Source organism: Carassius auratus, unplaced genomic scaffold (genome assembly GCF_003368295.1).
Source record: "Carassius auratus strain Wakin unplaced genomic scaffold, ASM336829v1 scaf_tig00217777, whole genome shotgun sequence".
NCBI lineage: Eukaryota > Metazoa > Chordata > Actinopteri > Cypriniformes > Cyprinidae > Carassius > Carassius auratus.
In genome coordinates, this window is record NW_020529239.1 from 19,907 (window position 1) to 35,690 (window position 15,784).

Sequence of the window (15,784 nt, forward strand, 5' to 3'; positions counted from 1 at the left end):
ATAAGCAAAAGTTTTGATGCCCCAATTCTGATCTGTTCGTGCATGCGTTGTTGTGATTTACCGCCTCCACATGTGCTTCCTCATGAGAATAATGTGACTTTAGCTGACAAAACCAGTCACAATGAGCCATTAAGAAAAATAAAAAAATCTCCATCAAAAGGCCTTCAAAATGATTTATGATTTGTTGGAATCTAACAAAAATCACCAAGTAACCCATTTTAAGCAATCCGTCTTGTCTTACTATTAATTACTATATTAATTTCCACAACACACTTTTTTTTTTGCTATTATAAATGAGAACATATGCAAAAAAAGATAAAGTAACCTAGAAATAAAAAAGCATTATTTTATCATGTTATATCTAAACTAAAGCATTCATGTACTTAAAACTATCAAATGTAAAAATAACTTTTGTGTTCATTACAAATAAATAGATTATTAAAACTACAAAAGCAGTTAAATGAAGTGCAGCGAGTGATTCCCTCTTTTCTTTTATTGTTAGATTAACATTATGAGAATGATACAGACGTCCTGTACTGTAGTGCTGTGCGATATGGACAAAAAAAAAAAAAAAAAATATCACGATTTTTTGATAAAGTTTGCGATTTCTATTTTTAATCACGATTTTGTGGAAGGTGTTACATATATTTATTGCCCAAGGTTCACACATACTCCGTCTGCAGTGCGTATACAGCAAGTTATGTGTACGCGGTTCAGAAGCAGCAACGAGAGCGCATTATTGTAACGCGTAAGCACAATAAAATAATGCACGAGTGCAAATCTATCCGCTCGCACACAGATTTCCTTTGCTCTGTTAACAAAACCAGATGCGCGTGCTCAGATCACAGACTGTATAAGGCTCAGATACACGCTTCATTGAAGCGTGTCTCCTCTCGCTCAACCTGCGTCCTGTGCACTCACAACTCTCTCTGTGCTCATGCGCAAGATATTAAATCTTTTCACACTTTTCTATTTATGACCTGTTCTGTTCTCATCTTTTACCGCGTGCAGTGTGAACGCTCTGATCTGTTAACATGGGCTCGAAAAAAAAAAAGGCTACGCATCACAGACAGAGTGTGTGAACCTGGAGTTAGGCATATGCCCTGTCTGCTCTGTTCGCGCGCTCCACTTAGGTGCGCTGCATCCTGATTGGTTCAGATAACATACTGCGGGGAGTCAGGGCTGCGGAAAATCGTGCTATAAAGGGATTTAGAAATCGCGCACACTCAAATCGCGATTTTATATCGATTTCAAATTTTCGATTAATCGCACAGCCCTACTGTACTGTAATGGATCTAATATAATGTTACACATCTGATGTTTTCCCCCAACAGTTCCCCAAGCGTTCACTTCAGACAGAGCAGATTATGTGTGAAAACATCGGATATAGGCAACAAATCAGAGCTGGGCATCAAGACCTGGAGTGTACACAAGGCCTGTTTCGTGTCAATAGATCCTGTTTTCACCTCATTCATTACACTGATGACTTCAGATTTGTTCATTGACTGTTCATTGACACATTAAGATCATTTTATTGCTGTCAACAGACTTAAGCAAACAACATGTGTTTATTCTTTAACTTTTGTAATTCTTACATTGTTTATATTTGGTATCTTTTAATTGTGTGTTTTTTTCTATAATCCTCTGCCTGAATATTAATGAGAGTAAAGATTGATAATAATGGATAAAGGGTTTATTGCTTTTTTTCAGCTAACAAGTACGAGGATCAGAGCATCATGAAGAAGAGACAGAGTGTATTAAAGGACAAAGAGAACATGAGAGATCTAGAACCCTGCAGAACCAAACACACTGAAGAACAAACAGGTTGGTGTTTACTCTTCATCTTTTTTATCAATGAGGCTGAAGAACCATTAGGTTTCTATGGGATTCAGGGCTGGAGAAAGTGCAGGACACTCAGTTTGAAGCACCCCAACCTCCAGCAGCTGTTCCCTGATGATGTGATCTCGATGAGCTGGGACATTGTCATCCTCGCAGGTCGTCTAGCTGATGATTCGAATGGTCTGACGTGACTCGTGTGTCTGGAGTTGAGTGTAGGGCTGGGCGATATGGCTGAAAACTGTTTCATCATATCAGTGTTTCATTTCAGTCGATATCGATAATTATTGATATTTTTATGACCTATTTAAAATAAGGACCAGGAGAACAATATATTGCATTTAAACATTTTATTTTAAACTTAACCTTCCTCTGATCAAAATGCCCTCAGTTATTAAAACAGAAATGTCAACAACCATGGAAAACTCAAATAATAAAAATGTAAACATAAGTCTAAAGTAACATTTAAGGTGCAAAATGAAAGAGAATGTAAGAAATGCCTAATAAAGTGTAAATAAATAGTGGAAAGTGTTAAATATAAACATAGAGAAACCTGAGAATTTAGCACAAGTTTAGTGTTAGGAAGTTCACTAGCTGTTCACCTTCTGGTGAATAAAGTGTTTTAAAATATGTGCAGTATTTTGTAAACATAAATAAAACTGATGTAGACTGAGATACATCTCTAATATAAAAAACAAGCTTGATACAGGACAGTAACATTGTTTGAAATATAAAACCAGCAGAAATATGAAAAAGTAACTCTTCAAGTTATTCTTACTCTAATCATTAATCATACTTGAAATTGAACTATTGTGGCTGGGATGCACAAGTACTTTTGGAGAAGTTGTGTTCATGTAGCCTCCACCAGTCCAGAGGGTTAGACTCACTGTCTGCATGAGAGCACATCGGGTACATTTACAGCTCACTCTCCACTTTTTGCTTTTCAGTGAGAAGCAAAGCATCATCTTCTCTGCACTGTTTTTTGAAAAAGCTGCTTCTTGAGAAGCAACTTGGCAGGATTTGTTGTGAAAACCTGGCAACCCTGATCTGAACGCACGTGCTGGGGATATACTTCTAATTACAGGAGCGTCTTTACTGATGAGATGTGCATGAAAATCACATTCGATTTTTTGCACAGCCCTAGTAGCCTCTCAAAGTATCTGTATTGCAGTTTTTTACTTTTATTTCAGACCTGATGGAGGAGAATGAGGAGAGTGACGAGCAGAAGCATCATCATGGTACAACGAGAGAAAAAACTTGCTCACAGACCAAAAGAGTTTATTTACGGAAAAGAAGAAATAAGAAAGGTTTCACCTGCACTCAGTGTGGAAAGAGTTTGACATACAAACACAACCTCAATGTTCACATGAAGATCCACACTGGAGAGAAACCGTTCACATGTGATCAGTGCGGGAAGAGTTTCACACACAAAGTAACCCTTCAGCAACACATGATCCTCCACACTGGAGAGAAACTGTATGAATGTGATCAGTGTGGAAAAACATTTTCATGGGCTTCAGGCCTGAAGCAGCACATGAAAGTTCATACAAAGGAGAAACCACATTCATGTTCTTTCTGTGGAAAGAGTTTTTCACAACTGAACAATTTAAAAGTTCATCAGAAGAGACACACTGGTGTGAAAGATTACATGTGCTTTGAGTGTGAGAAGACGTTTACTACGGTTGCACAACTGAAGCTGCACAAGAGGATCCACACTGGAGAGAAACCTTACATGTGTTCATACTGTGAGAAGAGATTCAATCAGTCAGTACATCTGAGAAGACATGAGATGATCCACACCGGAGAGAAACCGTATCACTGCACTGCATGCGGGAAGAGTTTCCGTCATTCATCAACTTTTTGTTTGCATATGAAAAACAAACACAGTAAGTAGATCATAGATCCAGGACCTTTAAATCTTAGTTTTCAACTTCGCCAAATGTGGCACTCTAATGCATTGAGTAATAAAATCTGTCCTAACCAGCAACAGGACAAGGAAACAACATCTAAAGTTTTCACTGTAGATAAAGTTCAAGATCAGCAGTTTCATCTGTGAGATCCAGATCAACTCAAAGATGGACCAGATCTGATAGTTTCACTGTTGTAAAACATTACACTTTATTACAGGTTGAATTTTATGTTCAGTTCTCTTATAATGCTTATTAATGATTTTTTTTAAGTTTAAGCTTTTATGAAAGAAGATTTTTAAGTCCAAACTGTTGTTCAGAATGCATTATTTTTAACTTGTTTTTATTCTTCAACTTAAAGTGTAGTTAGAAAATACAGATGTAAAGTATGTTGCTGTAACTTTGCTGTTGGCCGTTTCTTCAGTTTTTCTTCAGCTAGTTGCAGTATTTACTGTTTCATAGCCTGACTTTTGATGAACTGTATTAAAACTAGGGTCAGTTTCACCCACAAACATAATTATTATGAATTCTAATATTAGTATATGGAAGTTGGAACCAACAAACAATTAAAAACAAAAAACATACAAAAATATGGTCCTTGTTTTAATTTATTTATAGATAACCACAAGTGAGATTTCAATTGAAGTTTCATTAATAAACTAGAAACTAGCCTATTATGTTATCTTTGGCAGCTGGGACTTGAATAGAAGATTTATTGCAAAGGGACAAAACTTTTTCGACAACAACGGTAAGATATAATTCTTTCTTTTATGATTGTTTGGTAGGCCACTGATTTGCCAATTTGTTGAAATTGAGGTTCATACATCATCTGAAAGCTGAATAAATCATCTTTCCATTGATGTATGGTTTGTTAGGAGGACAGTATTTGGCCGAGATACAATTATTTGAAAATCTGGAATCTGAGGGTGCAAAAAAGTCAAAATACTGAGAAAATTGTCTTAAAGTTCTCCAAATGAATTCTTAACGATGCATATTACTTATCAAAAATTACGTTTTGATATATTATGTTAGGAAATTTACAAAATATCTTCATGGTTTTGTGCTCCAGGGTCACATTTGTTAGAAAGTCTTTATTTTTGGTTATATTATATGCAACGTTAGTTCACTAGATGTAGCCAGGGTTTGACATTAACTTTTTTGGACACCAGACACTATAGATAATAATTTTCTGAATTTACAAGCCTGGACTGTAGTTGCATTCAGATGCATTTACAGACAGTTTAGTTTAGCTAAAATATAGCACAAATGCATTTACAACAATAATGTTGTGAGCTTGGTAATTTAATAAAATAATACAATTGTATATACTTACAAATAGTTGTCAGCAAGTGTATTGATTACTGAGTCATTGAAGCATGCCTTTAAACAATTTGTTCATAGGGCTAATCCAAGAATGTAGCAAGTGCCTGTCTTTATGAATTGACCACTGAATTATTGACCCAAATTCAGTAGCAAAACACTGCTGCTGAGAGAAGCACGACTGTCCTGCTGTGATCTTTGTTTGCAACTATTTTAGCCAAATCGAGCAAAAACAGTCAAGGTTGACAAAATATCCTTTCAATAAATTCAGATATTGAACTAAAATATATTAAGTAGGCTACTAGTTTCGACTCTTAAAAAACTACAGGGTTGGTTTAATTTTCCTTTACTGTCTTCTGTAGAGAACTGTGCGATTGCAGAATAAAAAAAAACGTTAGTTTTACTGGCTAAGTGACTCTCTCGTTTATCAATCTCTTTATTGAATGGACATTTAAATATATTTATGAGTGTAAATATGATTTCGGAGGGATTTGATTTGCCTGACTGAAGGAAACAAGATGATAAGCAAATTTTTTTTATGGATCAAAAGAAGAATCTCCCGCTGTTTAAACTGTAGGCCTACACTTCAGCGGCAAGAAATTAATGTAATGAAATCCTACTTTAAAGGAACACTCCACCGTTTTTTGAAATAGGGCTTATTCAGATTATTTCCTGCATTTAGATAGGTGGGCTGCAGCCCCCCACCCCCACCCCGTCATAGCATCAGCCCCCCTGGTGGGGGGCTGTGGACTAACCTAATATTGTACTTAAAAAGGTGAAAAAAATAAAAAATAAACAGACATAATTTGTTTAATGTGGGATTAAGATATAGTGTATAAGATATAAACTAATGATCAATTATTTTTAATATTTCGTTGATAAAAGACTAACCTAGCCTCCTCACGAATGCTTCCGTCACCTCACACTTGTTTGGTCATGGCTAGCAATAAGCAGCAGAAACGTATTTCGGACTTTTTTTTTCGGGTAACACAGTTAAGAAAAGTAAAAATACTGATGGGAATTCTTCTCAAACAAAGGATGTCATGACCATCCCCGTTCTCAGTGGCCTTTTCTCCCTGAAGCCAAAGCGAAGCCATCTCTTCCGACAATCACTATTATTGTAAATAAAAAAAATATTTGAATTGTGACTTGGCCTCTCATGTCTATGGAGAAAATGAAATAAATGTAGAATATGTCATGCTTTGTTCCGATCAGAATAATGGGCGTTTACTAGCCGCTCTCAAGCGCACGACCACATGCATAATTTTGCCACAAAGAAATGATTATGAATTTGTCAAAAATAGCAAAGAGACATTTAATTGTTTATTAATAAAATGATGTTTTCTGTGTCGCTGCAAAGACGATGCAGACTCGCCATGAACGCCAGAGAGAAATGCACATTTCATATGGATTAGGCCTACATATTCAGAGAGTAGCCTATTTCTTTTCGTTTTGAATATTTTCGTTTAAAAGTAGACATTTTTAAGCTTTCTATAAGAGATAGCCTATATTTCTCAAAACTGTCTGGGAGGCACAAGCTGAGTTTCTGCGCCCTCCAGTTCATGTGCAATACAAGTGATGTGCCAGCACCTTATTACATTGTCTGCTAATATATTTGCTTGTTTATTAAATACAGGCAATGGGTTGATAAAATATTGATCAAAATTAAGATACAATTTATACAAAACTAAAATCTTTTAAACAGAGTCTTTCTACAAAACAAAACTCAATAAAGTGGTCAAAATCATGTCTTACCCACTCCAAATCTCATAGGCTATTGCGCATGATGTATCATATCTTTCTCATGCTGCATGCTCACTTTCATAATAAACATTGATTAAATAAATAAGAAAACTACATTAGCCTATAATATTTAAACATATATGAAACCAAATGTGTTTTCTTTAGTGGCTACAACACATAGCCACATAAACAGTACAGAGATTAATTTTTTTTTTTTTTTTTTTATTAAACATCAAAGTACAAGTACAATTTTTGTGTATAAAACAGTAACAATCACGCCAGGGGTGAAGACTAGTAGAGAAATTTCATGTCGTCAGTCACAACATAATGACGTCACATATTTTCCAACCCAGCCCTCAGCCCCCCCCGGCATGAAACAGCTTCCAGCGCGCCTGGCAACACATGAAAACATCAACTCTATGTGAATACAGGTATAATATGGGTCGATCTATACATGCGTCATGATTAAAATAATCACTTACTCTGTGGACAGCTGTCCATTTGGTCCATTCGGCGTGGGGCGTTTTTTCCAGTTCACTTTGTCACACCGGAAAAAAAATCGAGTACTGCAGAATGGATCAGCGCCGTGAAATCCTCTGTAGATGTGACACAACTTCGGGCACGCTCATCTTGATCTGACGTGTTGAGCCTGGTCATCAATGGCAAAAACATGTCCAACTCTCTACAGCATAGACACTCTATTTCCGTCGGCATAGATTGGCATATTCCCCCACATTCACACCACCAGTTCATGTTGGCTCTCATCCTCACGTCCTCAGGCTGTTGAGCGATCTCAACCTCCTCCTCCTGTCGTTCTATTTCCAAAGCACGCAGCTCGTCTTCTGTAAACTCTGGTTCAAATAGGTATGGTTCTGGTTCTTGACTGTCTGAGAAGTCACCCTCTTCGTCTCTCTCAAAATCAGCCATGTTCATCGCCATTCGTGTATTGTAAGGAAAATAGTCAGGCAGCTACTATTCACGCCGGTATGTTGACGGAAGTCGTGGGATTTCATGTGTTGCGTGATATCTCTGCGCCGAAGTAGCAGTGCTTCGCCTAAGCAGCAGTGCTTCGCCTGTGCTTCCCCATAATATAGTCCCAAGTCAATATCTGCCTAGGAAATCGCCTAGTGTTAATCTGGATCGCTATTTGTACTCGCTGTGAATACGCAGGCCACAAGAAGTAATTAGGTGGTTTTTTTTTTATTTTTTTGATCACTTTTACTCAGGCCATGCTAGCTGGCAACAAAGGATTCCATTCATTGTGCTAAGCTAAGCTAACGCCGACCCAGTCAAACTAAAACAATGCTGTTCACAGTGTTAAAGAGATGGATTCTCATGCTAAACATGCCCAAGTTTTTCTTAAGACAATTATGTTTATGCAAGTAACGTTACTGGGCTGCGTACAAGTTAAATGTAGGTTAAACTGTAAATCCGTCAGTCTTTCAGTTTCCTTCAGTGTCCACTAGGAGAGCGTGCATGTACTTTATCAATTCATATGGCATGCTATTTTAGGTTAAATAATGTTCTAAATGCTTCCAGATAGACAAAGTTACATGTTAATGGAGAAATATGTCTGAATCAGTTTCTTTTCACATTATAAATAATAAATAGTCAGATAAGTTCTTAACAACTGTAAATGTATTCTAATGTACAATATTACACTGTTCATTTTAAGATGCCTTATTACTCATGTTACTCATTAACATTTTTTACAAATGTAATGCTCAAATAAAAGTTGTAAAAATACAAATGTATTTAATAATCAGATTAAATACCACATTTACTTATTTAACCTGTCAGCCAGCACCCCCCATTATTGGACTCACAGATGAAAGTGCTCTACCTAACTTATAATTGTAATAGTTTCCTACTTCAGTTTGTTATAAACATAATTGTGGTGTCTTTAGAAAGAAGACACTTTGGAATTTACTTTTTATCAACCACATTTGATAATGCTCAAACATATTAAAAAGTTATAGACACTGAAGTGCCTTGAATTTTTTTTACCACTCTTAAATATTTTTTTATTTTATATAAAAATACATGAAATGAGTCCTGGAGCAATCTAGAAAAGTAATGGGTTGAAAGCCACGTCTCATGAGTTTCTGTTTCAAATCTGAATAAAATATCATGAAAAATGAGACTCCTGCAAATATTTTTATGAGACTATGTCTACAGCCCCCACCCCCCAAATATAAGAAAATATATTTCCCAATAGTATTGAAGGCTTCTACAAACTATTTAGTCAGTAAACATACCACTGCATAGTTTTTTTTTTCAATTATAAAACACTAGACAGAAACTTAAGTCTGTTATTGTTTTGTTGTATCTGTTGTCTAGGCAACTATGCAGCCTGGGTGAAAACGTAACCAAACACTTTGTAATGTTTTATTTCAATGAAACAAATGTACTGTATTTTAGTTTCAGTTTATAACATATGGGTTTTTTTTAATATAAAACTATGCAGATGGCCTCTGTGGCGCGGCAGATATTTGAACAGCGTTCTGAGTCGTAGCTGGGCACAGCGGACAGACGTCTAGTGTGTGTACAGTCATAGAGAATAATGTGCTCGAATTTTAAAGACGTGGCGCGACGCGACGCGGCGCTGCGCTTCTCGTCCCGTCTGCGACCCCCTTTAGACATCATATAAGTGATTTATTTGAGCACTAGAAAAATACAATAAGAATAATTTGAGTAAGAAAAATAAAAAAAGATTTAACTTTGTTTACCAATTACAGAACATCCTCCTGAGATTGCTAGAAATGCATATTTTACAATGAATCACGATGCAAATAAGTGCTGATGTGCTGATGGCCACTTATACAGCGAGCTGATTTGGGCTGATTTGCACTCAAACAGATGGTTATCATGCAGATACATACACATTCAACATAAAACACACTCTCACATATATAAAAACTGTTGAAAAATTAAAAGAAACAAAGGAAATGCGATCGCTGTAAGTTCCGCCTCCATCAGCTGACAGGTGCGTCAGAGCGCGTCACATGCTCCCAGGAGTGAGCGCCAAATTCAAATAACTATCTTCCGCCTATTTTTCATTCATTCTTTTTTCCGGTGGATCGCCTCATTCTGTTTGTGAGACTGTACGCTGCAAAACCATGCCGTGCTTTTACTACCAAGACACAGTCTCCGATCGTGAGTTACTGCATAACGGACGCAAACAATTCTGTCCCTGAAGAACTGAAACGTAAACAAAGGAATTATGATCCATATTACAACGTTATTGCTTCGTTGGACTACACGTGCTTCATGAGATTTCGTTCAGTGGACCCTTACCTTCTAACTAAACCGGGATTTACAGCTGTGGATGTGTTTATGACTCGTTATTACGACGGATCTGGTATGTACAGCGTTTCTAATGTTCATGTTTGTATGTGTACTCCTTACACAAATGTAGCAAATACAGTCTTTATAACCTTTCCACTGAAAAACAGCGATCTGTCGTCGATGCTTGAGGCTTAGATCTTTATAATGATACATAGTTTGTCAAGATTAAATTTGTCCCGTTTCATTTAAACTTCTTATGTAATGTTCCTGTAAATAAAGACGTGTATTGTGAGTGATCTGAAGAGATTATTACATGGCAGTATATTTGTAGCATATTTATTTTGTATATTGATTGCTTGATAACTCAAAGATTCAGCACTAGTTATTTTCTTCATCATTTGAACTCTGAACTCTCATGATCTTGATCTGATTGTCATGTCCAGGTCATGATGAGCATCTGATCGTCTTCAGAGACACAAAGATCTCAGTGTTGAGCTGTTCATCTGCAGTATGTCAGAGAAGAGAGGAAAGATGAGTCTCTCACACAAACAGAGGTAAGACTGAGTCTGTTTTCAGAGAATCATTTTAAACACTGCTGCACTTTCAGAGGATTGCTGTGGGGAAAAACACAACCTTAACAAACTGTGTTTTATATTTACAAATGATTTACAGAACTTCAGAGCTTCATAACTTTTACTCAAAAATTACACTGATATTTTAAAAGAAGCCAATAGATGATAAATATCTCAGAATCAAAAACCAAAATCATCATTTACAGTCAATTTACAGTCGCTCTTCAGCACTAGATATGTCCTTAAGTCAATTATTATTTCAAACACTCATAAAAAAATGTTTCTTTATAGGTTAGCTCACATCTCAATCGATATGTATTCAGTGCCCCTGACTCTCACTCTATTCACTTTCAAGGTATTTTACTGTTTAGTTTTGGAGAAAGTCCATTCAAGCTCTTACACCATGCCTCATTCTCAAGCACTATATACATTATACACACAATGACTTCTTGCATTTTACCTTTTACTGTCATTTAATGTAGTGAATACCTTCTGATTATGTTCTGAACTGATTATGTTCATCATCCATTTGAGAAGTCATTATTTGTGTGCTTACGAATTCCTCCCCATCAGTTACATTTATTATATCTATGTTTCATAGCCCAGGCAGTGTTGTGTTTGGTTATGGTGATGTGTCTCTCTCTATATATATGTGTGTATAATATGTAAACCTTATTCTTCAGTCTATTAAATAAAAATGCTCCACTGGAAATCCTCACTTCTCATCCTTGACTGAATCATCACAATTATATGGTATTATGATGAACTGTTGAATTATCTATTTAAATTAAAGAGATTGGGAAACACAGTTGATAACAGAAAGAAAAATAAAAGTGATGCAGTGTCATTACTGTCACTTTCAATCTTTTAATACATCCTTGCTGAATAAAAGTAATAATTTCTTTAAAAAAGTCCATTCATGCTAACAGCAAACCTTTAAATGGTACTATAGCTCAATGCTAATAGCATTTAAATATCAAATTCTCTGCAATGTCTTTCCTGAAGGGATGACGAGAGCTTGTGGAGAGAACTGGACTCATTGAAACAGAAATATCAGCAGCAGCACAAAATCAAACGTAAGGTAAATGGAAACACATCTGTAAACCATCAAAATAATACCAGTTTATGTCAATAATAAAATCCTTTTTTAGTAATCACTATACAAACTTCTATCCTATGTCTCTCTTTTTCAGATTATAACGTTCATCATCAACATCCTTCAGTCAAATGGGATAAAATGTTGCAAAAGAACAGGAAGTTTGTTCACCTAAAGCACACAAAATGTTCTCATAGTCAGTGAGAAATGTGATTGAAGAGGAAAGTGTGATCTAATTCATGACTTCATCGAACACAATGCTGTTTAGTTATAAAAAGAGCTTGAAAGATAGAAACCGTTCCCGTAACTCAAACTACATGTTTACCTCCCGCTTCCCCAACTCTGTCCTCCGTGGAGCTGGCGTTGAACTTGAGTCTGAGGAAATACCCACTGAAAGCTTAGATAGCAAACTGATCTGTGTGCCATTTTCTCTTATAATTACTGTATCACAGATCTCTGTTTTATCAATAACTGGAGCAGATTCTTTTTCTGATGAAAAATGTTTTTTTGTGGTTATTTTTCTTTCTAAAGAGACAAACCTCACTGCTTTAGTAACAGCTAACAAGCTTGTATAGTCTGATGTGTTTGATTTCATGTTCATGATCGATGCTTAGTCCTGGCTGCCACATCTCTGCTGTTAAAGACTCTGACACAAAAAGAGAAACAAGACACAGGTACACACACATACATGCACGCTTCCCTCTCACACCTGTACGAACCACATGAATCCAAAGCTTCCTCTTCTGGTTTGTTGCAGTTACACCGCAGCAGAGCCTGAAATAAACTGCAGAGCGGGAGCAGGAGAGCTGTGATAGTGGAGAGTTTTCAGATATCTTACCATCCTTCAGCAACACTACACTGCCTTTAGAGCGCTCTTTTCTCATTTAAAACTCGAATGCATCTGTTATTGTGCTGTGGTGCTTGATAGTAAAAGAAGTATCTGAAACAGACAACTGTTGATAGTTTCTGCCATTTAATGAAAGGATCAGTATCATTATACACCAAGTTGATATATGTCAATTGTAATTGATGTAAATCATGTACATTTTCTGTTGTGATTTTTATCCATCAGTGAACTCTAAACTCTAACTCTAGTGATTTCACAACAAACTTTAGTCGATTAGCAGAATTTTCCATGTGTAATTAACCATGTAGGGTGAAGCAATAGACCAAAATGACTGAAAGCACTTTGAATCATCTGTCAGTGTTTTAAAATAATTCAGTAAATGACGGAAATTTGTCTCTTAATGCAACCTCTGCAATAAATGCAGTTTTAAAGTCAGCACTTTTGTGTGGAAGGCTTGTCAAGATGGTTTTTATTTAGCAAAAAATCTGCTGCATACTCTGCCACCCTACATGGTCAATTCTGCTAATCGACTAAAGTTTGTTTCTGTTTCTGGTTCTGTTCCTTTCAAAATATCCTTCGTTTCCGGTTTTCGTTTTCGTTTCTTAAACCGGTTTGGAGCCCTGGTCAAAAGTAATCTAAAGTAGTCTGATTAGATTACCTAAAATGTGTAATGTAATGGATTATGTTACTAACTATAATTTTTGTCATGTAATTTGGAATCAGTACCGGATTACAGTTTACATAGCTAGACTATTTTAGTTCCCCTCACTCCACAACAATCCTTTCAATTAACAGTATTTAGAAAAGAACAAGAATTAAGAATATAAGAAGCTATAGCAATACAGACGACAAGCCAAAACAAATTAATTTAAAACAAAACGAAACTGAAACCAACATTGGGTCTCTCATTCGACACAAAATCAAATGTTTCCGTATTTGCGATGCATTTGAATTTATTATGTACTTCACTCACGTTCAAATATCTACGTAAAACAAAATGTTTTGCATAACATCACGTGGTACAGTGATAACACTTAATGGCACAGATTTTACTACATATTTAAACTGCACAGTGTTTTTGTATTTTATTATGATAATGAAGAGACTGCATTGTCAAAGTTACTGTGTGCATGCTGCCCCAGCACAATCACTTGATTTACTTATTTATTTATTTAAAAAAAAAAAAATTTCCAGTGGAACTGTGGAAGCAACTTCTCATTTTAGTCAAAAAGATCATCGTAATTGTAAACGGTTTGCCTGTATTTGTGCACATTCACAATAAAAACAAATCTTTATGCATAAAATAAGCCTAAAGAAAATAGGATGCCACTTTCTGTCGTCTGATTTCCTTTTGCGCAGCACATACTAGGCTACTTGTTGCACAGTTTGTTGTTCATTTTCTTAATTTATTAAGTAAAAATGTATTCCTCATATAGGCCTATTTATTCATTTTTTTATATATATATATATATATATATATATATATATATATATACATACATATATATATAAAATGTAAAATATGTCAATCTTCTGTTCGTTATCTGGCTCGGCTCGGTGTTCATCTTCAGTTCTCTCTTCACAGCAGTTCAGTCAGTGTACTGTTTGAGTAAATGAATTACTCCGGGATATTGGTTTGTTTTAACTCAGAGGAAGTGTCAGACACATTAACAAAGTTAACAGCTTAAGTCATTTGTGGATTAATGCGTATTAGAGATGCGAATCGTTTAAAACGATTCAGTTCAAACTGGTTTGTTGGTGAACTGTTTCAAAAAGATCCGGTTACATTGAATGATTCGTTCACGAACTGGATATCACAAACTGCTTTGTTTTGAACTCTCTCACAACAGACACGGAAGAGAAGACAATGAAGATGAACGGAGGTCTTACGGGTTTGGAACGACATGAGGGTAAGTTATTAATGACATAATTTCGATTTTTGGGTGAACTAACCCTTTAAGGAAATGCTGTACAAATATAAATATAAATATGAATGCAATGTAAGGATTATATGTACATTATGAACAGAGCAATGTAGGATTATATACACATTATGAACAGCAGGAACGTGAGAGCTGTGGTAATAAATACAGTTGGATTGAGTGTGCAAACGTATTGTTAAACAATGTATTCTATGCAAAATAACAGTAATGCAATGATATTTTTATAGAAGTAGTTTACTGTGCTCTGTACAGAAGTACTGTGAGGAGTGCAGTAAAAGAGCAGGTGCAGGTTAGATTGGTGTTGTGGAGTTCAGAAGTGTCACAGTCTCGGGGAAGAAGCTCTTCCTGAGTCTACTAGTGCGAGAGCGTAGGCTCCTGTAACTCCTGCCGGATGGAAGGAGGGTGAAGAGTTCATAGTGAAGATGAGAGGCATCCTTGATCATGTTTCTTGCCCTGCCCAGACAGCGCTTCTGATAAATGTTCTCGATGGAAGTTAACTGGGTGTCAGTGATCCATTGAGCAGTTTAAGGCTCCATAAGAAGTAAAGGTGCTGCTGTGTCTTTTTGACCAGGGTGGAGGTGTTTTAGTTTTCTCCACCCACTGGAGTGCTTTGTGGTCAGATGCAGAGCAACTGCTGTGTCATACTGAGATGCAGTTTTTAATTTGTCAGGTTTTTAATGATATCTGTTGACTCAAACGGTTTGAGTTGAGTGCAGGAGCTTCAGATTTTCTGTGTCAATGAGCAGATAATGGTTGTTCGCTCAAAGGTCTTGAATTAATGTTTTAATAATTGTCTTTCCATTTACCGTTTATTCTTCACTTATTGCATTATCTATGTTCTTGATAGTTGAAGGTTACACTGTTGTTACAAGTTACTCCTGTTGTATTAACACTACAAGTGCACTAAATGTATAAATTAAATAATTGTTTTTCTATTTAATATTTTACTTATTGTCTTACCTGTGGTCTTGATAGTTGTTTATCTAATTACCTTTTATGTGTTACACTCTCCCTTTACTGGTTTTATATACCTTACTGTAAACTGAACACATTTACCTCAATGTGATGCACAAATAATGAGATACAGAATTGATCAATTTCGCCATTTATTGTTGTAACAGGTGGTATGCAATATGCATAACAATGATAATGCTGTTCATGCATAGACAACATTTAATGTAAGGCTGTGAAAACCATAAATAGCATCCAAAATAACAGTAGTTTATTTAAGG

The 15,784-nt window shown here is 36.0% G+C and overlaps 1 protein-coding gene and 1 long non-coding RNA gene across 2 annotated transcripts; both read left to right on the plus strand.

The window, feature by feature from the left end:
• The first annotated feature begins 1,668 nt into the window (after window positions 1-1,668).
• On the plus strand, window positions 1,669-3,738 carry LOC113102955 (gastrula zinc finger protein XlCGF49.1-like). Its single transcript, XM_026265891.1, has 2 exons — window positions 1,669-1,824; window positions 3,027-3,738. Exons 1-2 carry the CDS (start codon window positions 1,737-1,739, stop codon window positions 3,728-3,730), a joined length of 792 nt encoding a protein of 263 aa, XP_026121676.1. The 5' UTR covers window positions 1,669-1,736; the 3' UTR covers window positions 3,731-3,738.
• A 6,824-nt stretch (window positions 3,739-10,562) lies between these two features.
• LOC113102954 (uncharacterized) lies at window positions 10,563-12,446 on the plus strand. Its single transcript, XR_003291145.1, has 3 exons — window positions 10,563-10,648; window positions 11,672-11,747; window positions 11,860-12,446. It is a non-coding gene; the product is annotated as an uncharacterized LOC113102954 (long non-coding RNA).
• Window positions 12,447-15,784: the final 3,338 nt, after the last annotated feature.